General features: G+C 43.0%; 1 protein-coding gene across 2 annotated transcripts in view; it reads left to right on the top strand.

Moving 5' to 3' along the window:
* Positions 1–26,332, top strand: part of osbpl10b (oxysterol binding protein-like 10b) — a 69,644-nt gene extending 43,312 nt beyond the window's left edge. For both annotated transcript variants that reach the window (XM_035389419.1, XM_035389410.1), the window contains 6 exons: positions 4,578–4,724; positions 11,493–11,979; positions 18,234–18,420; positions 19,163–19,345; positions 20,500–20,653; positions 21,493–26,332. In XM_035389419.1, the coding sequence (XP_035245310.1) occupies positions 4,578–4,724; positions 11,493–11,979; positions 18,234–18,420; positions 19,163–19,345; positions 20,500–20,653; positions 21,493–21,537 (1,203 nt within the window). In that variant the 3' untranslated portion in view covers positions 21,538–26,332. The remainder of the gene's footprint in view (positions 1–4,577; positions 4,725–11,492; positions 11,980–18,233; positions 18,421–19,162; positions 19,346–20,499; positions 20,654–21,492) is intronic.
* The last annotated feature ends 328 nt before the right edge of the window (positions 26,333–26,660 follow it).

The following is a 26,660-nucleotide window of genomic DNA, read 5'->3' as shown; positions in this document are numbered from 1 at the left end:
ACTGTCTCCAGTTGGTTTTTTAAAGTTAGAGAGAATAGAACCATGAAGAGCAGAACTGAACTATGAAATTACTTCATAGTTGGCCTGATTAATTCAAAGTTAAAGTAAGTAAGTAATATAATTAAAAAAAACTACCTTATTATTAAATGTATACAAAACCGATCAAGAAGGATCCAGCCCTGGGGAAATGCTGTGCTGTTGCATCTCTGATACAGACGTGTGTCGCGCCACTCAAGCAGGAGTTGCTCTAAGTAGGTCACTCATAAACACAGGTATACAGGACTCAGGTGGTGCCCTGGGGGGGCTCTCCAGCACAAACCAATGGCATCGCAGTTCATTGTGACGCACCCTCATAAACCAACAGCATCAGTATTCATCGTGACAAAGAGCTTGGATAAATTGCTGTGTAAAGATGGCAAACAGAAAAGGGCTTTTACAGTTTCATGAGGCCTACTGGATAGAACCTCACCAGAGCATGCCAGCATTCATTCCTGTTGGCACCAGGCATGTGGACTGTCTATATTTAGAAGAGGAGCATTGCCAACTCCCACAATCATAATTAGCCTGTAGACCTGCTCCTAAGTGCCTTGTATTAAATAGCCTTGTAGCAATGTCCCAGCAATCCTGTACTACAGCACATCTCTACTATAGTGCATTAACACACCAAAGGCCCGATAAACACACACTTTTCACTGTGCAGCAGCTGGCAGCCATCACATCTTGTGCAGTGAGTTTCTGGGCATGGCATATCACAGGTATATTTTAAATGTTTCTTTGTGGAATAATTGTAGTTAATGCTGGACTGTCAATGTATGTTACTGTGGAATAATAAGAATAACCAACTTATCAGGTTGACTGGAATGAATGATAATCATAAGTATACACATTAAGGATTTGGTTTATTGGGATTATTGATAATCATAAACATCACTGAATGGGTTTACTGGGATTATTTCTCATCAATAATGGGATGAAAGGCGCTGTGATCATGTAGCCAGAGTAAAAGTAAATAAGTCTTACATGTATCAAGTTGTGGGGTGTTGTTGAGGCTGCGATCACCTGGTTGAGGCTGTCCTGGTGAGCGAGGTCGGGTTAGTGACTCGTTGGGGGGGGGGGGGGGGATATGAGACTGACTGTTAGAGCCGTGGATGCTAAAAATATGAATTTCAAAGAGATGCTTGTGTGTGTGTGTATGTCTGTGGGTGTGAAAGAGAGAGCGAGAACCCTTTTACACACTTTCACACTGTGATTCAGTCCTGACTTTTGGAGACACTTTAAGTGACGTTGAAGATGGGTGAAGGGGAGGGCGGGTGCTGACGTTTCCCAGCTCTGTCAAGGAGCACACGCAGATACCCTTTGAAGTGAGAAGATTAGTAGACCTTCCCCCAAAGAAGCCATCCGCCCACACACCCCTACATGTACTGTAGCTGCAACAGAGAGAGGGGGGAGGGAGAGAAAGAGAGAGAGAGGGGACGGAGGAGTAAGGGAGCAAAAGAAAGCTGAAAAGGTACCAAGGAAGAGAAGGAAATGGGATGAGTGGAGTAGGGGAGCAGGAGGAGGAGAGGTGAGAGGTGGAGAGAGTCAGAACAGAGACACAGCTGGGAAAGGCTGAGGGTCACAAAGAGAGGGACCAGGTTTGTGAGGAGGAGCGGTGAGAGAGAGAGTGAAACCACTCCTCCAGGTCCGTATATAGAGAGAGTGGTATCTGCATTTTTCCTGCCTGCTAGTAATTAAACCAGCTGATCTACCACATCATGTGACCAGAAAGGAGGGAGGGGGCGCTGATGGGGAGAGAGAGGGGATTGTCAGCATAACTCAGAATTTTCCCACTGGAAGTAAAGCAGGCAGCAGCTTTTTCTCTCTCTTTCACTCTATCTCTCTGTCTCTCTCCCCCTCTGTCGCTCTCTCTCTCTCCCTCTGTCCCTTCCTACCTCACTCTCTCTCTTCAGTAGCTCAGAGCTGCTGCCACAGTCAGACAGTCGCTTGTTCCAGCTCAGCATCTTGGGCGGCCGCTGGTCATGAGGTCCAGCTGGATAGAGAGAAAGCCTGTCCATGGCCCAGCGAACAGCGTGAGTGCGGGGGTCTGAGAGGTGAACGGGGGAGGCTGAGGGAATCGGGAGAGGGAAGGTTTGGACTGCAGATATGGGGGGAGGATTGTGGAGGCGGAAGGAGTTTGTTGGGGTACGTCAGGTGCATGGAACTTCTTGGGGGGGGGGGGGGTGAATGCCGTTGTGAGGAGGTCAGGGGGTGTGGGGCTGAGAGAGCATGGGGTGGGGGAGGGGAAACAGGGATTAGATGAGAGCACTTATCGAAAACTTCCTGAGAGGGCCCAGCAGAGGCTGGAGAGGGTGATAAGCGCTTGTTTGGGTGGGGGGTGGGGAGGGGGGGGGGTCTTCCTTCCATTTTGGACCACAGTTTTATAAAGAATGTAAGAATTGTGTGGTGTTTGTGCATTTGCAATGTGTGTGTATATGTTGTACATGAGTGTCTGCTTGTATGTTCATTCATGCCCTGTGTTTATGTGTGTGTGTGTGCGGCAGTGTGTGAGTGTGTACAGTGTGTTACCCTCCATTGTGAGTTTTATTCATCTATGAATGGAATGTTGGGAGTTTCTTGTAAGACTACTCCCCCCAAGTCTGAGCCAGTTTGAGCTGTGGCAAAGTTATATATGGGAACGCTGCCACTGTCCCACTTCTTGATGAAGGTCATTAGGATGTTTATTAAGGTGTGGCACTGTAAGCGATTTTATCGGTTTCAGTAACTGCGGAAATGTATGTTTGTTTTTCAGCAACTGAAAAAAAATCTTTGTTCTTATGATTGTAATTTTCAGATTAGAATTTTATATGGTTACTGACCCGTTAGCATAGATGTGAAATTATTGTTGTAGGCCAGCATGAAACCTTGGAGAGCAGAGTCCTGTCTTTTCTTGTGTTATTGCTGTTTTATATGTGTTTTGAGTCAAGGGGATCATAATGATACTTAAATGAACAATTTCCCCTGTACAGCCAATGTCTTGGCTGTACAGGGGAAATAGTTTCTTTCTGTTAAGGGTGCCAGTGAAATTAGAGTACTGTAGTGCCTTGGTTTTCACCCACAACCAACTTAATTCTGTTTTTGATGACAGGTTGTGAGCAGTTAAATAATGAGTGGAGTATATTAGTGTAGAAGAAAGAACTAGAAATTATGGTAAATTACACCTCAGATTAGTATGATTCATGCCATCACATTCTTTAGTATGATTCTTCAAAAAAATCATCAATTTATCAGTTGGTGACTTTGAATCATAACAAACTTTTATCTTTCTCTTTATTTATAGCAAGCTTTGCACCCAATACTACAAATACATTGGGTGGCACAGAGTGTGTTAGTCTGTGAGTGCGTGTGTGTCTGTGTGTGTGTGCGCGCCTGTACGTCTGCATGTGTGTGTGTGTGTGTGTGTGTGTGTGTGCAAGGGGGAGGGAAAGGGATTGAGAGCAGTGTCTAACACTGAAATATTCAGGTGAAAGAAAGGCTGTCCCATCCAGCAAATTTGGCAGCAGAGAGAAGTCTCCCTCAGCTACTGTATGAGCTGTGAGTGGGGAGAGGGAGGGAGAGAGGGAAGGAAACAAATCCAGGGAGGGCAGACTGGAAGGAACCTTACTTTTTTACTCAAACATCTGTTAGTTTGACTGCAGTCAGGGCTGAGAATCAGGCCAGTGTTTTTTTAAATGCTATTTTTGGTTTGTGGTTTTGACCGATCTGACGCGCCTTGGAGTTTCTGATGTAAAAGGTTGTTCTACATTATGCCTTTAGGAAAATGATTGAATAAAAAGCTCCTGTAGGATCTTAATGCGGAGCTCTTGCTCACCCTTTATAGGACAGCCCACGTGTTGAGGGGAAGGGAAAAATAACCCACCAAGGAAGAGAAGTGAAAGAGAAGAGAAAGGGAAGAAAGGAGAAAGGCTTTTTATTTGTGGCCCACAGGCTTTAGCTCCAGTGTTTGCTGATTTTTCCCCCTGCATTATGCATCAGGAGCATTGTTGCCTGAGTTGCTGCAGGATGAATCAAATGCATTATCTGCTGTAACCCAGTTAGAGTGCCGTAGGGATGTGGCACGGCTCTACCTGTTTGCCATCGAGTGAGTTTGGCAGGGTTTATGCGCAGATTGTAGGGGCACCTGCTGATGTTCTCTGAAATAAAAAATTAATTAATCTGAATTTCAGCCTAAGGGTACGTGTTGTTTGCTCGCTGTAGTACTCTGTGTTTGCTGCAAGGCTTAAGTGAGCAGTTTCCTAGTTTAATAGCATTTCGTAAATGTAGTGACAAGGTTAGTTATATCTCGCTGGCCTATTTGTTCCTGATAACTTACTAGCTGACCTTAAAAAGTAAGCATTATCTGTGTAAGTGTACATGTTATGAACCAGGAGTGCTTGGCTGCCTCGAAAACGTCAGTTGTTACACTGACCTGTGCTTTACTGGACTTTTATCAGGCTTACAGATGGGATGTCCACTCCTGAATGCATACATATAGAGCTACAGGGCTACGTGTGGATGGCCAAGTGAAGTGTCTCCTGTGATTTGTCATTTTGTTGCTACAGCCCCCCAGCCTGGAGGCCATCCACCCCAGTGAGGAGGCCACTGACACAGAGGAGAATGAAGAGGAGGAGCTGGGCGTGATGGAGGACCAGCGGAGTGTCATCCTGCACCTCCTGTCTCAACTCAAACTGGGCATGGATCTGACCCGGGTATGAACCCTAACATTAATCCTCCCAGCGTAGGGCATGAATATGACCGGGTATGAACCCTACCATTAACCCTCCCAACGTAGGGCATGAATATGAACCCTGACATGGATGTGACTGGGTCACATGTCCTAGCCTAGTAACATAAGTGATGCATGAGCCACATTTGTACTCTAAGTAGACTGGTCTTTATTTTTTATTGTAACTTAGATCTTCAAAAGAGGCAAAATTTTCAGACCTAGCCACATTACAGCTTTTTCTAAATTTTTTAGAATATTAAGTTTTACTTGTTGTTTTTGGGTTTTTTACAGAATATTCTTGACAACAATCAAACGTCTGGTGTAACTTAAGTCCGATAAAAATACTGTTTGCTTGAGTCTGTTGCTCGAACTTAAGAACAAAGCATGCTGCAAATGGATTTAATCTGCATAGTTCTTTTGCCTGTTTCAGCTTGTGTGAAGTGAACCCAAAACAGTGAAGCAAGCGATTGAAACATGAATTGTATGTACGGGAAGCCCAGTACTGTTTTCAGAAACAGAGGAAGGAAGGGTTTGTCAATGGCGTGTCTGGGTCACACAGAGAATGCTGGAATCCAGCACAGCTCAGTGAAACAACAGGGCTGCCGAGGGTGAACGCTCAGTCAGAGCTGGCTGTGCATGTGAACAGCACTGCAGTAGCTGAGGTTGTGAGCTGCTCCTCAGAGCTCATTCTCAGCAGCGGACAGCTTCATTCATCTCCCCTGCGGGAGCGGGTTGAGGCCCATCCAGCCTTCCTGTCAGCGCTTGGGGAGGTGGGGGATGGTGTGGAAGTCAGGGTGGAGAGACTCAAGATCCGGAGCTGGGATTCTGAGAATCGTTTTGAGATTGTGAGGGTGTGAGATGGTCAGTGTTAAGCCTGGTTCTTCTCAGGTTCAGCAGGTTGGGGCGTGAATATCCAGTGACAGATTTGAGCATGTGGACCTTGCTGGTGAGGGATCCAAGCGGTGGAAAGTATGTTTGATATATGGAACATGGTACAGAGCTGGCCTCTTTTCACCGGGCCTGAGGTCAGGCAATCAAGCTCCTCCCCCTCTCTCAACTGCACTTCCTGTCTCCTTCCCTATCTCCCTCACTCCCTTCCTCCCTCAACTTTTTGAATTGCCCACCCTTTTACTGTCTGCCTCTCTCTCCTGCTCTCTTTCCACTCATTCATTCTTTCCTTTTTTCTTTTCCTCTGTAGAATTTTTTTCTCAATATGGAGAAAAGCTTTGAACTGCTACTGAAACTACAGCAGAGTTTGCAGCAGTGAACACTGATAAATACAGTTGGGCATTCCAAAACTGGAAAGAAAAGGAAAGGCATAAAAAATCATGCTGAAGTTCCATTCTCAGTATTCCTTGCATGTGTATCCTGCTCTCTCTATGGCAGCGGGAATGTGTTCATTGCATTCACACAATGACTGACATCAGCAGGCAGGCTGTTCGCAGGTGCATCTGGAGCATTGTATGCCTTTGGGAGTCTCTGTATGGAAGAGTGATGTAATCATCTGGAATGTTTGTGAGTTTCATGGCAGGAGGCAGAGCTGGGGCAGAGTGGGGCTTCTGCACCCAGGCAATGTGCGCACACGCTAACACGTGCATGCTGAAAAACACTGACACGCACGCTCTTCCTCTCTCCTTTCTAAAGCATCATCTTCAAACAGGAAGCTGTGTAAAACATTGAACTCTGGAAGCAGTGTACCCTCTTCTCCTCTGCCTTCGATGGCTACCTATATGAACATGCATCAAATTCAAAACCTTGCCAGCCTATTGGGCCATGAGAGAGCCCACTCTATTATATTTTCAAAAGATCATCAAACCCTCCACCCCAGTCAGGCCTCTCCATTCTGCTTCCTCAGGGCACCTCCCCCCTTCATGGCTGCACTTCCAGGTCAGTGTTGGTTATGGCCTCCAGTAGTGGAACGAGCTTCAGTGCAGCAGAAACCCTACACATCCTCTGAAGCAGACTGACTCTCTTTAGCGGTTCTTTTTCTTTTAGGATTTCCTTTTGGGGTCATGTGTACAGTAGGTATCACTATGTAAAGATAGGTTATCTGTATAGTGGTATATAGTTTTGTTTACAAACAAATTGTTGGTTTCTTTTGATTAACTACACTTACTGATTATATATGGGCTTTCTTTGCCTTCTTGGTACTTCACTGTTGTGTTCCTGAGACTGATGTTCTCCACTTCTGTAAATTACTCTTGATGAAAGCATCTGCTAAATGATTGTGATGTAATGTCCGAAAGATGCATTTTTTTAATCATTGAACAGTGTAAAAATCAATGTGCCTCTGTGAGTTTAAGGAAAGCTGGGAGAAATGGAGACCATCAATTTATATAACTACCTCTAGATAATATAAGCCATTAATGAAAGGGCTGTGTTTGATTTCATTTAGTCTTTCTATTATATTTTTGATATAAATTAGATGTGATCAATTAACTATGTATTACAGTATTTATGAGTGGACTGCTATTGATGTTACTTTACAATGTAAGTCCCAATTTGCTTGTGTTGTGTCTAAATAAAGGATTCTCTGGGGAATCAAAGAATAATATTGATCCTACATCACTTTGATGGGAGAGTCTGCCTTATTGTTCTACGTTGTGATGAGATTCTCTTTCTTAAGGGTGATCATCAGTGCCCAGCATTTCAGGGTCAATCTCAGAACAGCCTGCATGGTGTTAATACTGTGACACTATGGATTTCATCTCTCACAGACTTGTAAGAAACTCTGTCCGAGATCACAGGCCCTCACAGGTCACTTTGATATGCCTTGTTTCCCTCTTGTGGCCACTTTTGGAACTAATGAAGTCTGCTGCTAACAGAAAGTTGCTTACTGTACAAGAAAACCAACATTATAATAATGTGATTTGGGGATAGTTTGTTTAAAGTAGGATTTGCTTTATAGCAGAAGAAATCATAGTGAGAGAGCGATTGGGAGAGGATCGTAGATCAGCTGCTGGACACAAACCCCAGTTGGACTCAGGTTTCATGGAGGGGGAATCTTTCTCTCATTTGGCTTTTTTCATTGAAGCTCTCTGTGAGGGCACCCACCATGGTCAACCACATTAAGTGCTGATTATGGTTGAATCTTAGTTGCAGCAGCATAGTGTTGGGGCTAAAGCATTGCGCTGGATATCTGTGGGTCGTGGGTTTAACCCCTGTACCCCCTGAGTGATGGTTGGGTCACTGGGTACTATTGCTCTAGGCTCAGAGGGTGATGGAGTCAAATCCCCAAGTCCAAGTTTATTTTTTTATCAAGACCGTTTTAGTCATGTAAGAGAACTGCAGACTAATTATGGATATGGAAGTATTCCTTTGCAGAAGAAACTGTAAAGCAAGAGATAAAAGTGAATCCTAATGAAATATGGAATTGCGAATATTTAAAGGAAGTCGATCTGTGGTGGTTCAGATTCACTCTGGGACATATTACTAATCCTTTAGTATGAAAGGTTGAGTTTATGAGTGGTATGAATGAATATTTCCTGTTATACAAACACGTAAGATTTCCTGGTATAAGAAGCTTCTTGTAGCTGTTGAGAAATTGTGCATGTGGCTGACAGTGTGCAGCAGAAATTGATCCTGAGGTCTCATGTTGATGTTTGCAGATAAAGGGAGCTGGCTTTTATTGATCTGCCTTAGATTTCATCTTTTAATGAAAACACCTCAGACGGAAAAAAAAAACTTTTTCAAGCATTTTGTTTATGCTATAGCTATGGATCAGAAGAGCAGACACACGAAGGAATCTCCTGGTAGCAGAGAGGACATTGTTAAGTGCAGTATATCCTGATTGATACTTATATATTCATACAGTATTCTGTATGTCTGTTATGTGTTCAGCAGGTACCTTTTTCCAGGATGTCTGTTCTATGAATTACAAGCAAATGTAACTGCAATTTTAAATATGCTAGTTTTTTTAAAAGGGGGGAAATTAACTGAATCATCCCGACCTCACAGGTAGGTTACAGTTTGTTACACAGTTTCTTCATTTACACAGTGAGATGTGGTACTATTGCTGGAGATTTTCCCACACTGGGTCATATTTTTACCTTAGAAAGCTAACCTGAAGGATACCTTTGAGGGTACTGCCCCTGCGACAAGCCATTGTTTCATTTTTCAGCCTAGAGATGTGACAGTCATGCCTACTGAACAGTCATGCTTAATGAATACAAAGAAAAATTGTGCTACTATCTTTTATCAGTAACTCGATGATGTTAACCAGTTGTAGTTTTTTTCAGGGAGCAGGACAGTCCACCGTCCTTTCATATTTTTTGCTTTGTTCAAACAGGTAGAAAGCCGCGAGAGTAACAGACAGAGAAGGGACTCCAGAAGAGAAAGTGCCCTGGCAGGGATAAAACCTCCACCTGTGTGTGGGGGGGGGGGGGAATCGCATGTAGCCGAAAGTCAGCTGCCAAACAGAGCGTGCCAAACATCTTGCCGACAAATTGTAGTTTTTTATTCAGAAAGAGTATTGTGCTTGGATCATACACATCAGTGATTGACAACATGTCGTAGAATCCTACTCAGAACCCTCACACTCCATTCACTGCTCCGTGCTGCTCCAGGACGCGCAAGCTCAGAGCATCAGATGGACCGGCCTGAAGGGCACTGCTAGCGCTTTTATTTGGGGTTTTTAGGTCACAGTTGTCATTCAGCTAGTCTGGCAGCAGCTGTGTTTATTTATTTATGACCAGTGTCCAGTGAAAGACCTTAAAGCATCTATGGGTCCTGTTTCTGGCTGTGTGCGCTGTATCCACAGATGGCCTGCTGAAAACATCATTTTCCCCTGAGTTTGCTCACTGTGTCTGTCAGGTTGCATCCTGATGATAGAGCACTTCAATTAGGTTTTTCAGCTGGGAAATTAAAACCGTAAATAAATGTGATAATATGCTGTGTCCACTCTGTGGAGCCGGCAGGACTGCTTTAGATATGATACCGTCATTATGTCTGTTACATCCTGTGGCCCCCACTGGCCCCCCTGCTGTGCATGGACCTCTCCCCCCTCCTCCCCATTCTCTCTTCATTTTAACAGAGGGGGGGAGGGTTTGTCATGTAGTGAGCTCCAGGGCAGGCCTGCTCTCTTCAGTTAGTTGCGTCAGGGCTAACACGGGAGTTTAACGGAATTACACCAGTAAGTTTCTCCACAAATCTGTCATTCGGACAGATTCCTCTCCAGAATTTTCCAATTCCTTAAGGGCTAAGTCACTTATCTGTGGCTGCTGTAGTGAATCCTGATCTTGTCTTACAGGACAGGTTTTCATAGCACATATGTGAGATGAGGGAAATGAAGTGCATCTCAGGCAGGGGCATCAGACTTGAAGTTGTGTGCAGTGTGATAGTCTGTGTTGGTTTGCCTTTGATCAGGTGTCTTCATTTGCTCAATAATTTACACTGATTCATTGCATGCACATTTCATTTATCATATTTTCTGTTGTTTTCAGTGCTTTCGAGGTAGCACATTGTATTTGTATGAAATTGTCAAATTGTATGAATTATCTGGCCATGTGTGAGAGAAAATGTCAAGTTCCTTGTATGTTAAATTGAATTGATGGCTGCATGTATTAACCACTGTTTGAGAGACCTGGGATTTCACTGTGACAGGACACAGATGTGTGATCTCTAACAGGCTTGTCTGATGTGCATTGGCTGTGTGACAGATTTCTCTTCTTTAGTTGGTGCTCCATGCTGTTCCATGGTATTGCCTCCCCCCCCTCCCCCCCATGACCCATATGAGTATGCATGCTAGCTGCATGGCTGACTTTGATCAGTGACGGGTTACCATGGATACCTGGAAGAGTTCACCCATCTCATCTGTCTTTTCAGAGATTAGTTGGTTTTTTTTGCCCCACCAAACCTGGACAGCACGGTGGTATGTGCTTGTGCTTGGTGTGATTGATGCTACTTTAGGGATCAGAGCTGGCTTAGCCGAGCACTTAGCCACACAAGTGTCACTGATGAGTGGAAATGAATATTTAAATGCTTTGGGAGAGTGTGGGCACGCATCACAAATAAGCGCTGTGCTGTTGAATAAAACCTGATGCACAGTAATCGCACAGCGTGATTGGCCACTCCCTAATGACAGAATGTTCTTACATCAAGCAGAAATGAGGTCAGTACTGATGCAGAGTGCGTGTATGAGTTTGATGGATGCAGTACCTCAATTCAGAGCTATATGCTATGATGCAGGGAAGTATGTTAACAGTGACAGCATGAGTCTCTTTCCCTCTCTCTTTTACACACACGTCCATATGCACGCACAAATGCACACACAGACACAGACACACTCTTAGCTAGAGGTGAGTTGGCTAGATTGGTTTACCCTCAGTATTATTATATCATTTCAGTTTGTTACCTTTTTATGGATGAGTTGCATCATTTTATCAACCCATCTGCAGCATCCACAGTCCATTTATTAATGCTTAATGACCTCATATGTCTCTGGATATTGTGATAAAGTGTGTTTTAATGCATTTTGTGTCAAATCTGGATGTGTAGTTCTTGGCTGAACTACGCAAGCATTGGACTAAATATTACAAGGGCTTCCTACGGCACTGGTGCAAACATGGTCCTTTGATTGTGCATAGCTTTTAAAAACTTGTGTACATGCAATTTATATTGAAGTCTGCACATGAAAGGGCTCAATTCCAAAATCATGGTTATCGGTTCCTGGCTTCATCCTTTCTCCTTCTCCCTGCTCTGCTCCTCTCCTCCTCCTTTCCATTTCCACCTCCGTGCCCCTCCCCAACTCCAGGTAGTGCTGCCTACTTTCATCCTGGAGAAGCGCTCCCTGCTGGAGATGTACGCGAACTTCATGGCACACCCGGACATGTTCCTGTCCATCACGGCGGCGGTGACGGCGGAGGAGCGGATTGTGCGCTTCGTGGAGTACTACCTGACCTCCTTCCACGAGGGCCGCAAAGGCGCCGTGGCCAAGAAGCCCTACAACCCCATCCTGGGGGAGAGCTTCCACTGCTCCTGGGAGGTGCCTTGTGACAGGGTGCGGCCCGCGAGGACTAACTCTGGCCCCGCCCTCCGGGACCCCGCCCAGGCGGAGCGCTGCGGCGCGGACACGCCCGGCTGCTACCGCGTGCGCTTCGTGGCCGAGCAGGTGTCCCACCACCCGCCCGTCTCCGGCTTCTACTGCGAGTGCCAGGAGCGCCGCATGTGCGTCAACGCCCACGTCTGGACCAAGAGCAAGTTCATGGGCATGTCCATCGGAGTGTCCATGGTGGGGGAGGGTGAGTCACACATTCTGGTCCTTTAGGGAATGGGGGGTGCATTAAGGGAAGGCCGTTTCCATCATTAGTCAGCGGTGTGGGGGTGCTGGGAGGGCGGCAGTTGGATAAGAACCTCATCTATTTTCCCTGTCAAATATGACCCATTTATTTTGGCAGACGCGTGAACTGCTGCCGTATGGAACTTAAACTGCAGTATGGGTGGATGAATCAATGTTTAGTCTTAATCTCACCAAACCTCTCATTACCTGGCCACAGTATGACAGACTGCAGAATGACTGTATCTTCATAAGGAGAAGGGTTCTGCATCTTTTATACTTTTACTAATAACCCACCGTACACGTCAGTGTTGAGCAGAGCTGGCTGTGCACTGAGTCACTCTCTGGGAGGAACGCTTTAACTAGAGTGGTGCCGAAGTGGCCGAATCGCAGGCGTAAGGATCTTCATGGATGACTGTCTCAGACTGTGAGTCACAGCACTAAGATGTGTTGGCCTCATAAATTATGTTTAGCTCTTAATCCACAGTGCAGATCAGCAAATTATAAAAAGAAGCATAGCCTTCTCTTCCTCCTCAGCAATTTTACCTTTTAGTTTGTCAAGTTATTGCTGCCTCCCCAGATCTTCTTAGCGGGCTGCCCACATCATGTAATTAAGCAGGGGATTGCCTGAAAAGTCCACCTCATCAAATCTGTGATAAAACTGTTTTTTTTAGCACTATGTCTGGTGTTCAATGCAGTGCAATGAATTTGACCCCTTTATGTAGCAAGAATAGGACCATTGTTTTTCCCCCGTCTGGCTGAGAGAAAGCCATTTAGTCAATTCTGTGGGATTTATGAATGCAATTTTAAAAAATGTATTTATTTATTTATTTATTTATTTTTAAAGCAGAAAACACAGGGATTTAAGCATTATTAATCAACTGAGTTCAGCTATCATCGTTTTCCAGGGGACAATGCTCACATTTTTACACCTCACCCAAGTTATATAAAGCTATTTTATATTTTATAAACTATTATAAAACTGCATCTTTATTTTCAGCAGCCTGCTTATATAAAAAGCATTTTTATTGGCCCCTCACAGCAGTGGCATCATTGTTTCTGTGTTCAGATGGCGCACACTGGCAGTGAGTCCCCCACAGACATGAATGCATGGAAAGAGGTATTCACAGTTCTGCTGTTTGGCACTCATGGCACATTTGGCCAGAGTTTTAACAAACCTGGCATCAGGGTGGTGGCAACAGTAGCCGATGAGAGCTTCACGCAGCGTCCAATTAGAGCCTGAACTGTAATTAGGGCAGAATTATTACCGGCGAGCCTGATCATATTCACCCTTGGGTGATTCCTGCTGTGCTAATGAGCACGCTAGCTAAGCTCACACGGCAAGTGCTCCTGAGTTTACCGTTGTCGTTAAGGAGTCTTAGCAGTCACGTTTCCAGGTTTATCAGAACAGCAGTCAAAGCGAAATATTGCTCGTTACTATACGTGTCCTCACATTGAACTGCTGTTGAGTGTTTAATATGTGGTCCTGTCCACAGCACTAAAATGGAAGCCTTGTCCACTTGGCCACAGCAGGTGCTGGTTGTCGTGGAGACCTGTGCCGTGTTGACGGGACCTTGTCATCAGATTTGTTTGGCTTGTTTTTTTTTTACACAGAACTCTCTTTTCTTGAATCCTATTTACACAACAAGAAGCAATAAGCTCTCTGTGTGTGACAAAAGGTCATTTTGCTGTAAAAACATTATTGATATTGATTAAATGAGCTGGAACATAACAGACTGATATGATTCAGCCTCTCTTCATACCATGTCCTTCTATAAGGCTGGGAGTTTGCTGAAGTTCCTCCTTCAGAAGTACAACTGTAGTACTATCCCAGTGATTGAACCTGCAACCTTTGATAACAAGACCAACTAGTTCATACTGTCTGTTACTCTGGATCCAAAGTTTGATGAATATACTTGAATCCCAGGCAAAGTGTTTTTCAGCCTTTTGTTGCGTATGTGTTTATAACTTAGCCAAATAGTAATGGGTGTTCTGTGCTTAGGATATTCAGTAAAACATTATTCCTGTTTCTGTAACCTTTCGGATGCTGCAATGAGCATGCCACCACTCATGTGTAAATGCAAACCATTTGTATATAAGGGGAATTTATGCTTTTTCAGATATGCCCTGAAGACCCAGTTTAAATTCAGAACTTTGTGAAAGCAAGTGCAGGTCAGCCTAATGCCAGTCATGTGATATAACTACTTCCATGTCAATAAAGCACATAATTACTTAATTTGCAGCAGGAAGTTTCCCAAATTGAATAAGCTAAGGTAGGAATGCCACATCAGTTTAGGAGTTTGGTAGCAATGTTGCAAGATGGCTCTGTGTGTGTGTGTATGCATGTGTGTACATTTGTGTCTTCACAGCTCTGTATCTGTTGCTCATATTAAACAGAAAAGGGCTCGGAAAGATTTTTATGGAAAACTTGTTTTGATAGAACTGATTTGTGATTAATTCGTGATCCGTGCACGAACAGAGATGGAAACTTGCAGCGGTTGCTGTTTTTGCTTCCCTCAAGCAAACAGAAGTACAACTCTTAATCTGGAACTAGCTACCATTTTACAGCTGTAGATTGTTCACATCCCTGTTGAAATTAGTTAGTTTACATTTGTCAGTGATGTTCTATTGCTGTGTAAACCCTCACATGTAATTAATGAAGGAAACCCAAGATGAAATGACTGTTGCTGAGACTGAATTAGTTGTGTTTTCCTAGGGGACTGCCAAGGCTGTGATGTCATTATAATCATGTCCCAGACCTACAGATGTTCACTGGAATGTAATCAGGCTCCTTCTGTTCAAATCCGTTAGGCTGGTAGAACTTCAACATTGAGGAGGCATGAAGAGTCACATGGTTCTGTCTTTCCAGGCTGCAGATCACATGACTTATGGCCAGTAATCCCTTATTTGCACCTAGAGTATTACAGGGTTGTGAGATTATCCACTGTCACTATGCACTCTTCCCTCTCATTTCCCTATTCTATCCTTCCCACACTAGTCACATGGGGGAGGAGGAGAGGGAAAAGTCACTTGACTAAGGAAGCTTATGGAAGCAATCCACCTACACACTGTAGACTGTTGTTATCTGTCAAATTAGATTTTGTCTCAAATTAGTTTTCTGGAGATTCATTGTGAGCATCCTATTATTCATGTTCAGTTTAGTTTAAAAAAAGTATTCAGTAGATTTCTGTCAGCTAGAGGAAAAAGCAGGCAAGTAAAAGGTACAATCCTAGCAGTCACAGCGGCCACAAATATTTTTTATGGTAATGATTTTAAAATAGTTTTTTGTTTTTATGATGCGGGTGCAGTGCAGTGGCATGCAGGGCTCCTCACTGCTGCTGCTGCATCCTCACATGGTGCGGTCACATGACTCCTGCAGGGCATGCAGTGTGCAGGCGCCTTCTGCTGCAGGGGCTAGAGGACGCTGAAATGCCCCAAACCTGGCTCCCAACCCCAGAAAACAGCTGCGCTATCACATCTGGTTGACTGGGCTTGGCACTTTACAGTGGGACAGCTGTCACTTACATAAGCTAAGAAACCGGGCCATACTGCCAGGGGGAGTGGGATGCCATGCTCCAAAGCCCAAAATCCCCATTCTGAGTTCCACACCCACATACCCGGGTTGCAAAGTTCAAGTCTTTGACCATCCAGTCAGTAACTAGCAGTTTGAATGTTTGTGTGTAATGAAAAAAGAAAGGGGGATTGTGGGAAAAGTGTCTGTGGCAGTGAAGCAGCTGACCTGTTTTGTTCAGGCTGTGGCATGAGCTAACATACAAATTCACCATAACTACATGAAACTGCTGGGTATCTTTACAGCTGTGGGGTTATGGGTTCCAGTCCATGGTGAGAGAGGCTGTTTGACGCACAATGAAGGCTGTGCACACTGAAGCTGTTTTCTGTCCAGTTTATTCATACATTATGAAAGTATCCCTCTGGCTACTCTATGATTACTTGTACACAAAATGTGAAATGTATTTAATGTCATTATTTTATTTGGATCTGGTTAGATTTTGTTCTTTTAATTTTTTTATTTTTATTTTTTATTTTTTGCTTGCTGATTAGGAGCTGAAAGAGTAGGCAAGTATGGCAAGATTATTAGAGCTGGGGAACTAAGGCATTGGTAAATACAGCAATTAAGGTTGAGCTTGCAGATTGGTGCATTGTTTTTTATGTGAGAATGTAGCATCTCTGGAAGACCTTCAGACTGTTCCTGAACGAGCTGGTAGAACTCACCATACTTTCCTCTCTCCAAAATGATATGCACTTACTTCAGTTTTTATTTCTTTTTCCTTGTGTATTCAGTCGAAGCACTTAATCATGACTGCTTGTAGTAGTTGATTCAGTGGGCTCTATTATCCGGATGGGTGTGGCTATTGAATTTATGTATTTTCGTGACCAGAGGCAAGGAATGCACAGTCAAAGTGGGCAGCGCAGGTGGGGAATTGGCTGGATTAGGCTGAATTTATTATCGGTGGGTGTGTTGCAGCTGGATTCAGTCATAGCCAATTAAATGACCTCTTCTATAGTCTACCACCGCAAAGGAAGATGAGGATAGCTCATTAGAAGCAGCCTTTCCCAAGAGGAAACTGAATTTGTTTTAATTTTTCTTCTGTCAAAATTTCTATAAAATGTTGCCTAGATATACTGTATAATTATTATGGCACTGTTAATTTCCCATTAAACATGTAGATAAATAGCTTAAATATGTTATGCTATTACCAAGAAATAATGACACCAGTATATATAGGTTTTATTATACAAAATAAAATCCGGGAAGATCATAGCATTGATGCTGTTCACAGCGATAAAATGACTTGGTAGGCCAGCTGTTGCCCAAATGAAAGAAAAGACTTCATCATTAATTCCCAACAATGACATGGCGTACTCAAACTAAACTAAACTGGCTGATCTCCTTTGGAGGGAAAACAGGCTTGGTTATTATTTTGTCACCAATGGCATAGAACCCGTAGTATTTCCAAATGACACTCCTGAGCTATGGTGGAGTTACAGTTTTTCTTGGCTGCTCCATTCAGAATGTACCAACAGGCTATGTAGGTAGCATGACCCACGCATGAACTTTATATTTAGGCTACCTAAAGGTAAACCCTCCTGACAAAACAATAACATGGCTTGTTGTTTTTCGGTTTCCTTGATATTGAGCGCTACCATGAGTGCAACTGGGAGGAGCAACAGGATTACAAGTTGAAAAAATTCAGAATTTTCAGACAGGTTTGAATATCAAACAAAGGAGTGACAACTGTAGTGCAGAGTTGAAGAATCTAATGTATGGCACCTCAAGCCAACCACGAAAAACAGACAATGTTAAATTAGCTTGGAAGGGCGTAACTAATACAGTTAATACACATAGCTTGCATGTGACATTTTACTTGCAATCACATAATTAAAACGGAAAGATTCAAATTCAGGTTGCATTTATTGTCATCAAACAAGTGTAATAAAAATACAGTATACAGTTCCCTTGGGACTGCAATGCAGTGTAAGAACAACCATGAACAATTCAAAAGAGAAATAAACACAAGAATTAACATTAGAATAAAGAAAAAGACATTGAACAATATATGCAAAGTATGCATTTTCCTGCTTGGGTCAAACTGGACTGCATATGATCCACGGTTTATTGGCTTTTGAATAGGTTATGATCCTGCACATTACTTGGGGAAGTACGAAAATTAGCAACTCGCCATATGCTGGGCTGCAACTTGTACAATAGACCTGGCCTGAGCAGGCGGGTGGCATATGTGACTTGCAGACTATGCTGACACCAAAATTGTTGTGCGCTGCTTGATCTTCAGTGTCCTCCCACTCTGGTGCAATGGCAATTCAGCAAATTGCCAAACAGGCTGAAGTGCATCAAATTCCATGACGAAAATGCCAATTGGCCAGTGTGACAACTCACCACACACCATGAGCCGAAAACATAGAGCCCCATACTTATCTTTTTTAGTGTCATGAAATTTTATTTGTAGAAGATAACCAAAAATGAATCCAGTTGGTGTGAATAGCTTCATCTTGTAAAATTTGGATTTGATTTTATAACATTATTTTTCATCAGACTCAATGTGCAAATACCTGAATACCAAAACTGCGGAGTGGGATCTACTGGTTGGTCATGGGACGGTTGTTGTTTGTTGTCAAATACTAGCTTGCTGCATATACAGTAATGCATACATGCATTGACTTCTGCCCCCTGCTGCACAGGGGTCCTATGCCTTCTGGAGCATGATGAGGAGTACGTCTTCACGCTGCCCTGTGCCTACGCCCGCTCCATCCTCACTGTGCCCTGGGTGGAGCTGGGGGGTAAAGTCTCCATCAACTGTGCCAAGAGTGGCTACTCCGCCACCGTCACATTCCACACCAAGCCCTTCTACGGAGGGAAAGTGCACAGGTACCAGCCTGAGTATAACGTGTATGTGTGCATGTGAGTGAGTGTAGACATAGGTCATAGATGTCGAGTGGGCAGCCATGTGTTACAGCAGGGAGTTGACAGGTCAACTGATCCATGGTCATTGTCATCACGCAGCCAGTTACCTGTCTCAGAACTACAGGTGTTTATTTAGCCAGCACATCCAGGACTGTCTGTCAGCTGCTGGTCACGACATGTTCTGGAATACCCATTAGATATAGGGAACGTGTAAATTGCTTTTATTGATTGAAAAGCCCTCCAATGGATTTTGGTTCAAGTAGTCTAGGGAAATGCAAGGACAGGGGTTACTCAAAGAACACAATCCACAAAGTTAGAACAGTAGAGAGATCTTTGATTGTAATGAAGAATAGCCTTTTATCGTGTGCACGCTTTTTATAGGGTCATGTAAGAAACAGAACAGAGTGAGCGTGCGTACATGACGAGCAAGCAGAGTGCCTTTCAAACAATGCAGTTGTCTTACCTTAAAGGCAAATACGCTATTTCACATTGAGAAAAAAGATTGCTTTGTCATACTATTTTTAATATTGAAAGAAAACTTTATTTACAAAATTTGTGTTCTACAGTTCCCGAAGTGTTGTGTTTCTCTTATTCTTTGTTGGTTAACACTTCTTGCTTTTTCCCTAAATGACTTGGAAACTGATCTTAAATGTTTTTGGATTGCCATTGAGTCTCTAAAGTGACTCCAGTGTCTCTCTGACCCCAGGGTGACAGCAGAAGTCAAACACAACCCCACCAATACCATTGTGTGCAAAGCACAGGGGGAGTGGAATGGGACACTGGAGTTCACCTACAGCAGTGGCGAGACCAAAGTGATTGACACTTCCAAACTGCCAATCATCAAGAAGAAGATCCGGCCAGTGGAGAGGCAGGGTCTGATGGAGTCTCGGTGAGCAAGGGGCCTGAATGTGTGTGTGTGTGTGTGTGTATGCGAGTGTGTGTGTGTGTGTGTGTGTGTGTGCGTGTGCGCGTTTGTGTGCTTGTGCGTGTTATGTTGTTCCTTTGAATCAATGGGAACCCCTTATTTATTCTGTTGGTCATTTGGTGCCTTCAGCGATGGTCCTGCTATCAGGGGAGGGAGGGAACTGGGCGAGCAGCTATGTAACATTGCTAATGTGTTGTTAAGACATCACAATGCAGAGGCAAGCCTCTAAGCAGGAATTAGCCTCCCCATGGAGTGGTGGTTTCCACTGAAAGGTTTTCTGTTGGCACATTACTTCGTTTCGGAACTGTGTGTGCCATTATATTAATCTATTAATCTTGTTCAGCAGAACATTTCATCCACAAGCACAACACACTTAATATGAGTAATAAAGAAACAGGTTTACAGATGGTCATTTTGTTGCACTTCAGACCTCAAAACTCTAGAGGATTTCATATCCACTGACTGCAGCTGATTATGCTCTTTAAGTACAAACTAACTATAAATAGCATGCTAAATTAAGTGTAGATGTGGGCAGTGTCATGGGCTTCTCCCCTCACGCCAGTATGTTCATACTCACTTCCTGTAGGACTCAAACTGCCTCCTTATTAGGAATGAGAGTGACTGGCAGTGAGGCTTTCGTTGTCCCAGTGTGAGTGCAATAAAAACAGAGATTTTCATTATAATGCTGCCAGCTCTCTCAATGCAATGGGATGATTGAATGGCTGCCTTGTAAGTCCTTTGTTCTGGAGTCTCTAATTGCTAAAAGGAGATCAGTTTCCAAGCCAACTACACTTTTTGCTGGTTTTACACAAAAGTCACAAGTTCAGCCTGTTTCACAGTTCCTTAGTGCACCGGGTAAAGGTTTCACCCTTGAATGTCTGCACATGTGTTTGAAGGCATTACACTTTGGATGTGTGTGAACACGCGACAGTGGTTAGGGGACGGTAGTTTGGGATTTGGGAGATAGGGATTGTACTGTTCTTTGTAAATTACTTTGTACCCAACAGCATGCAGGCAGGTTGAAATAGTAGATACTGTGCTGTGAGGTGGCGCTGTGCGTATGGTGAGGTGATGTAACGAGGTGAAGAGGGAGGTAACGATGGTGCGGTGCATCTCAGGCGGCTGTGGCACCCAGTGACGGAGGCGCTGAAAGAGGGGAACGTGGACACAGCCACCAAACACAAACACCTCCTGGAGGAGCGTCAGCGCAGCGAGGAGAGGCAGAGAGCCGCCAGCAACACGCCCTGGAAACCCAGATACTTCATCAAAGAGGTGAGGCGGCGTCCTCTGTCACCGTGGAGCACTCTGCTCCCCTCATTACGTTTGCATTTTAGGCCTTTAGCAGATGCTCTTATCCAGGGCGACTCATACAGCTTACGTTGTGTACATATAATCCATTCGCACAACTGAGTATTTGCTGAATCAATTCAGGTTAATTAGAGTACAACAGCAGTGTCCCACCTGGGAAAAAATATGCCATAAAGATGACAGCATTTTGATATATATTGTAGCCGCCACAGCCAGTGTGGCATGAAAGGACACTACTGTCTAATTACCTTTACTTCCAGAAGACCCATATGGTGCTTCGCATCGTCAATTGGGTATGAAAGCACTTTTTAAACGCTATATATCTACGCTGAGGTACCATCATTACAACCATCTCAGGAGCAAATTAATATAGCTAAAATATCAACATAACCCATCAACTAACTGACTTTGTTTCACAATCAGGATGGCAAGTAGAATGATGGCTCTCTAGCTTTTAGCATAATTTTCCAGTAAATATAGTGAGTTTACAGTGGGAGTCTAATGTTAGTGATTATAATGTGTGTACAGTCCAATTGTTTCACTGATTATAATACATTTACAGTGCATTTGCATTGATTATAATGCTGCAGTTATAGTGAGTATACACTATATAATGCTAGTTATTGTATTGAGTATACAGTGATTATGTTATAATATTCTTTTGTGAAAAAGCATTATTGTGACTATGTTGCTTATTGTAGTGAGCATACAGTGAGTATATTACCGTGATTATTGTGAATATGTTAAACTGGTTATTGTGCGTATACTGTGAGTAAAGCAATATTCTTGTGTGTGGTTTGCAGGGCGAAGGCTGGGTGTACCACAGCCCCCTGTGGAAAACACATTGACACAGGAACTGGTGTCAGCCAGCCATCACTGGGCCGTAGAGGCGGGACCAAGGAAAGAGTGTTGCCTGTTTCATTTGGGACACTGAAGCCAAGTGACCCCAGCCAGCATCTGGTGTTCAAACCCAGGAGTGGAAGCAGGACTGACCACTTACAGGGGTGGAAAGTTTCCAGAATCCCCTCCACCAGGGCCATATTTGTACACCTGCTCCTGGTGCAAGTACCTCTTCCACCTTGGAGAAAATTAGGACTGAAATACACATAAGTATATATACATAATATGTATGTATGTGTAACATTTATATTTTTAACTTTTACAAAGACCTGTTTTGCACATATACTGTATGAAGTAAATTGCCACTGGCGTTTTCAGTATTGTTCACATATTGCTGTTCACACACTGCTCACATTCTTTTAAAGACCTCAAAAGAGATCGCAAAGATATGGTTATCATCTTCAGCTGTAGGACTTCTTGGCTCAAATCTGCCCTTAAGTGCCCCCATAAAGTTGAAACTGATGTTCACTTCAGGTAAAGGGAACATAGAAATTACATCCACTACACACTGCAATCATTCCACAGTCCACCAGGAATGACAGGCTATATAGGAAACTCCCAACCCGGCAAGTATTTTTCCTCCAATAACATTGCCTGTTCTGGTTACTATATAAACCACAGGAATACTGTACCAAAGTATAAATCAGTGCTGTCACCACAAGTACAGGGAAATGAATTAATTATATATTGTGTTTTATCATGAATTTAAACATGTAAGATGGTTTTAATTTAGTATTGTGAGCTGTTTATGAAAATGGGGGCACACTCATACAGGCCAATTCTGTTTGTGTGCTGAAATTGGGGACCGTGGATCTGCATTGGCATCTCTTTTGGTCTAACAGGCCATAAGTCCATATCAATAGTTACCTTACATTTCTGCGTACCTTGCATTTCATATGTGCCTAAATTATCATCTCTGAAACTGTATTGCCAAAACCTGTCAGACACATACTGTTAAGGTGAAACTAGCTACATCCAAATGTGTTTTAAGTACTATCTCACCTCATTACTGTGGTCCTTAAATAAACTGGCCAGTGATGTCTTGCCATGCTTGCCAGAGGGCCCAGTGGCCCAATCCAGGGAGGTCTGGTTTGGCTTCTCCTGTGCAGTGTTTATAAGGGATGCTCAGTCAGGTTGTTTGTGGACAGGTGTAGTTCGACTGGAAGTAGAACACACCTGCTTGTGTTTGACGTAACTGTCCTAACTGTCTTCAGCACTTTTTCAGGCAGACCCATCTGTGAACTTTTTACATTTTATTTTTATTTTTTTTTTAACCAGAGCACATTCCCAAAGAGAGTATTTTCCTGCTTTAGTCACATTTCACAGCAGCTGTCAGCTTTATTCAGTTTAGGTGAGTCACAGAACTGCAAATCCATCGTCTATACACAATGCTACTGCTGCCCAGCTGCAATCAATCTAACAGATGGACAGGTACTTACATTGAATAAAGTGTAGAGGTAACACAAATATACCTTTAGTTCAGTCTCATAAGAGCTCCACAATTTGATCCCATAGCCATCAACTTTTTTCTCACCGTGCTTAGAACCCCAGAACGAACCCTAATTAAAAATAAGGAAAAATGCTTATGAGACTCCTCTCCCTCCATTTGCTTTGATAGTTCTGCATACCCTTTTCACTCTGGACAGTTCAGCCACAAGCCCTCAGCTACAGGAACTCTACACCCATTTGGGTTCCAGATGACTGAATGTCATTTCACGTCCCTTAAAAACATTTTTTTCTTTTTTTAATATTCATGCATTTATTAAACTAGGAAGAGGATACTGAATTAGAATGTGGACGCTGGGAAACTCACTCCTATGTTCTCTGAATCAGTATGCCCTGAGCAGATGGGGTTAAAGGTCTGGAATTTGTGGTCTTCTGAGTCTCCAGAGGGAGTCGGTTCACTAAACCTGCCACCCGTGCTGCTCAAGTGGATGGTATGCACAGTATAATCCTTTAAGAATGTAATCATTGCACTTCGTGTTATAACAATCACATGCTGCTAGGTTCACCAGGTGGTCTGCGAGTCTGGAAAAAAGTATTAATTGCTGAAACACTGAGAAAGATGTAGAGGTCCCAACATACAAACATGTCCTAATTTTATACGGCACTGGCTATGACACAGTGATTCTCCTAATACTGTTAAGAGGCCCTTTTCAAGGACGACAATGTATGCTTGTCCTCCATTTGGGTTCAGCCTGTTCAAACTTTAAATTCTCTCTGACTCACTGTCTTACAGCACATTGGTGTGTTGAGTACAGGGCACAGTTTGTGAGACAGCCTCCTCCCCAAGAGTACTGCAGTGGCAAACTAATGAGCAAAAATTAAATGATGAGGAAAATATCCTGCAGTCTGGGGAGCATAGGTTATTTTCCTTTCTACATAATAATTATTCTAATTGACTTCAGTTTAGGAGAGTCAGTACAAAGATTCTCACATGCGAGTGCTCACTATTGTGGTATGACTCATGTGATATATAAAACTTACAAACCTCAATTAGTTTTAGTGTTCAGAAGAAATCAAGCTCTTCTGGCAGAGTTTTATGAATTACTAGCATAGTAGTGATAATACTCAAACTTCATAATCATAATCACCATGTTCCACCCTGGAAAGGATTTTATTAATGGCTGTCAGATTATATATTTTTCAGTATTTTGGAATATTTTACAATATTTGACAAAAGTATTATATGTGTGATGTATGAGGAAATGTGTAATGATTTATGGGAGGTGGCACGCTCTGAGGTGACATACCAGTCCTTTCCCAATGACAGCAGTTTGGCAGTTGCATTTGAATTTCAGTCCCCAATGAGATAATCATACAGTTAGACAAACATAGGCAAATATCACCTTGTGTAATTGTAATGTTTTTATTGTAATATTGCATAATTGCTTATATTCTCAGTGTTTATAAACACAAGAAAGATGGACAGTTTATAGTGTTTTTCCCCCTTGGATTTAACTGGGCGTGTTATACACTACTGTAATTTAAAGAGAAACAGTGAAGCAGCTCACAATGTTCGGGGGACTGGGCAATGTGCTACCTTAGTAGGATGTTCTCTACCATAACAACAGGGATTCCAGATTAACCTGGCACTCAACTGTGCAGCTGTGAAATCTTCAGTATTTTCTTAAAGTCGGTGGTGTGAAGGATCTTGCGAAGGGGTTGGATAAACATGCACTGAAGCATGCTTTTTCCATTTTGTTTTTCATAACCTCTTACCCCTACTTCTTAAGTGTGTAACCCTAACCCCAACCCTTATCACCCTTACCCTTTCATAACCTCTTACCCTATTTCTGAAGTAGCTATAGTCTATGCAGTGTATGCTGCTGTTCTTCAAACATAAGCTGTTAATTGTATGTAATTAGGCATTGTTTGAGAGATGATTTACCCTCCTGATGTCTCATTATATGTCAGGACTAGCTGTGCCTGCTACCAATGCCTCACATTCACTAATGTTTTAGTTTTCTGTAATGTGCTACATGAAAAAAGAGGTCACATTTTTAATGAAATAATAGACTGATGTGAAATCTGTGGGGTCCTAATCGCTGAAAGTGTGGAAACCTGGTCACAGAAAACAAATTATTTGTGGGAAAGGGCAAAGCAAATAAGCCAAACCTGCCTTGTTTAAGGAAAGACTCGATTGATCAAGAGAATGCCAGCAACAAATATCAGCACATGCCAACTTTGGGACCTGTATCATGTGTGAGAATGGCTGGTCTGCTCTACACACTTTTTAAATTCAGGGGTATGAATGTGCAGTCCTAGAGTGCTATTGTGCTTGCATCTGTTTGTGGTTTCCTCCTAATCAGCAGTCAATGACTTAAAATCACTGGTTCTGAAACACTGAAATTCTGAAATACCAAAATCCAGCAGTGTGGCCCCCCAAGACTGGATTCTGACACCCATGTCTTAATTTGTTAGGTGGGGGGGGGGCATATTAATGTCACTTTATTAGAGGTAAGTCCATTTGTGGAACCTTTTTTTGTATGCGTCCTACACAGAATCACTGTTCTGTATCATCTTGACAGTTCATTCAATTCAAACCCAAAATCCAAGCTAATCCACATACAATAGGTATAATTGTAATAGCTATCATCCCTTCACATGGTCTCGTGGCCCTGAATGACATTAAGTCCCGTTATCTGGTCTGCCTGACTTTATTAGAATGGGCTGTAGCATCCATTTCACAAGTTTTATCAAAAAACCGTATTACATTTTAGAATTTTCTATTCATGCATTTTCTTTTACTTTATTACATTATTCATTTAGCAGATTATTTTATCCAGAAATCTTGTAGCGTTCCACATGGCAGTTTTTCTAGGTTGATCAGCAAGCTTTAGTGATAGGCGGAGTGTTTGTCTTACCTTATTTGGACTTGGATGCACTTTGTGTGATGTCAAGGTGGGGTATTGAAGGCTGTGTGTATAAACAGCCAAACAAAGGGGTGAATCTGAGCTTTGTAAACTCAAATCTTTATTCCTCAGCCATGAATTCCCCTGAAACAGGGTCAGCTGGTCCGTGTGGGAACACCTGGGTACCCACAAATGCAGCAGCAAATGCAGTGTCCTGAATCTGTGTATGTAACACATTAGGAGTACAGCACTGCAATGTATTCAAAGAGCTTGAACCAAACTCTTGTCCACCTGTGTATAATCTATGCAACACTTAGATTTTTTTGTTTTTATGAGGGGGTGAACAGATTTACAATTTTTGTTTTAATAAATATGCCATGGAAATCAATCCGGCTGGCCTTTTTTTGTAAAAACATTTGTTTTATACATATGTTGACACAAGAACAGCCCTATAAGCCTCAGACAACCTTTTTTAAAGAGAATAACAGGTTTCCACATATACAGAAATCCACCTTTAATACAGTTGCTGTATAGATATCCTTTCCTTTATTTAAAACAATGTGTGCTGCTCTGCAGAAGCTGCATCCACTGGTGGTGCTTGGGTTACCTGGGATGAGATGCCAGCCACTGCCCATACAGGACAGAGTCTTATCCTTGACTGTCTGTGTAAAAATAAATAAAAAAGCACACATCCAGGGGCCTCGTTTATAAAACGG

This window comes from Anguilla anguilla, chromosome 1 (assembly GCF_013347855.1).
Source record: "Anguilla anguilla isolate fAngAng1 chromosome 1, fAngAng1.pri, whole genome shotgun sequence".
Lineage (NCBI taxonomy): Eukaryota > Metazoa > Chordata > Actinopteri > Anguilliformes > Anguillidae > Anguilla > Anguilla anguilla.
This window is presented reverse-complemented; position numbering and strand designations above follow the sequence as displayed.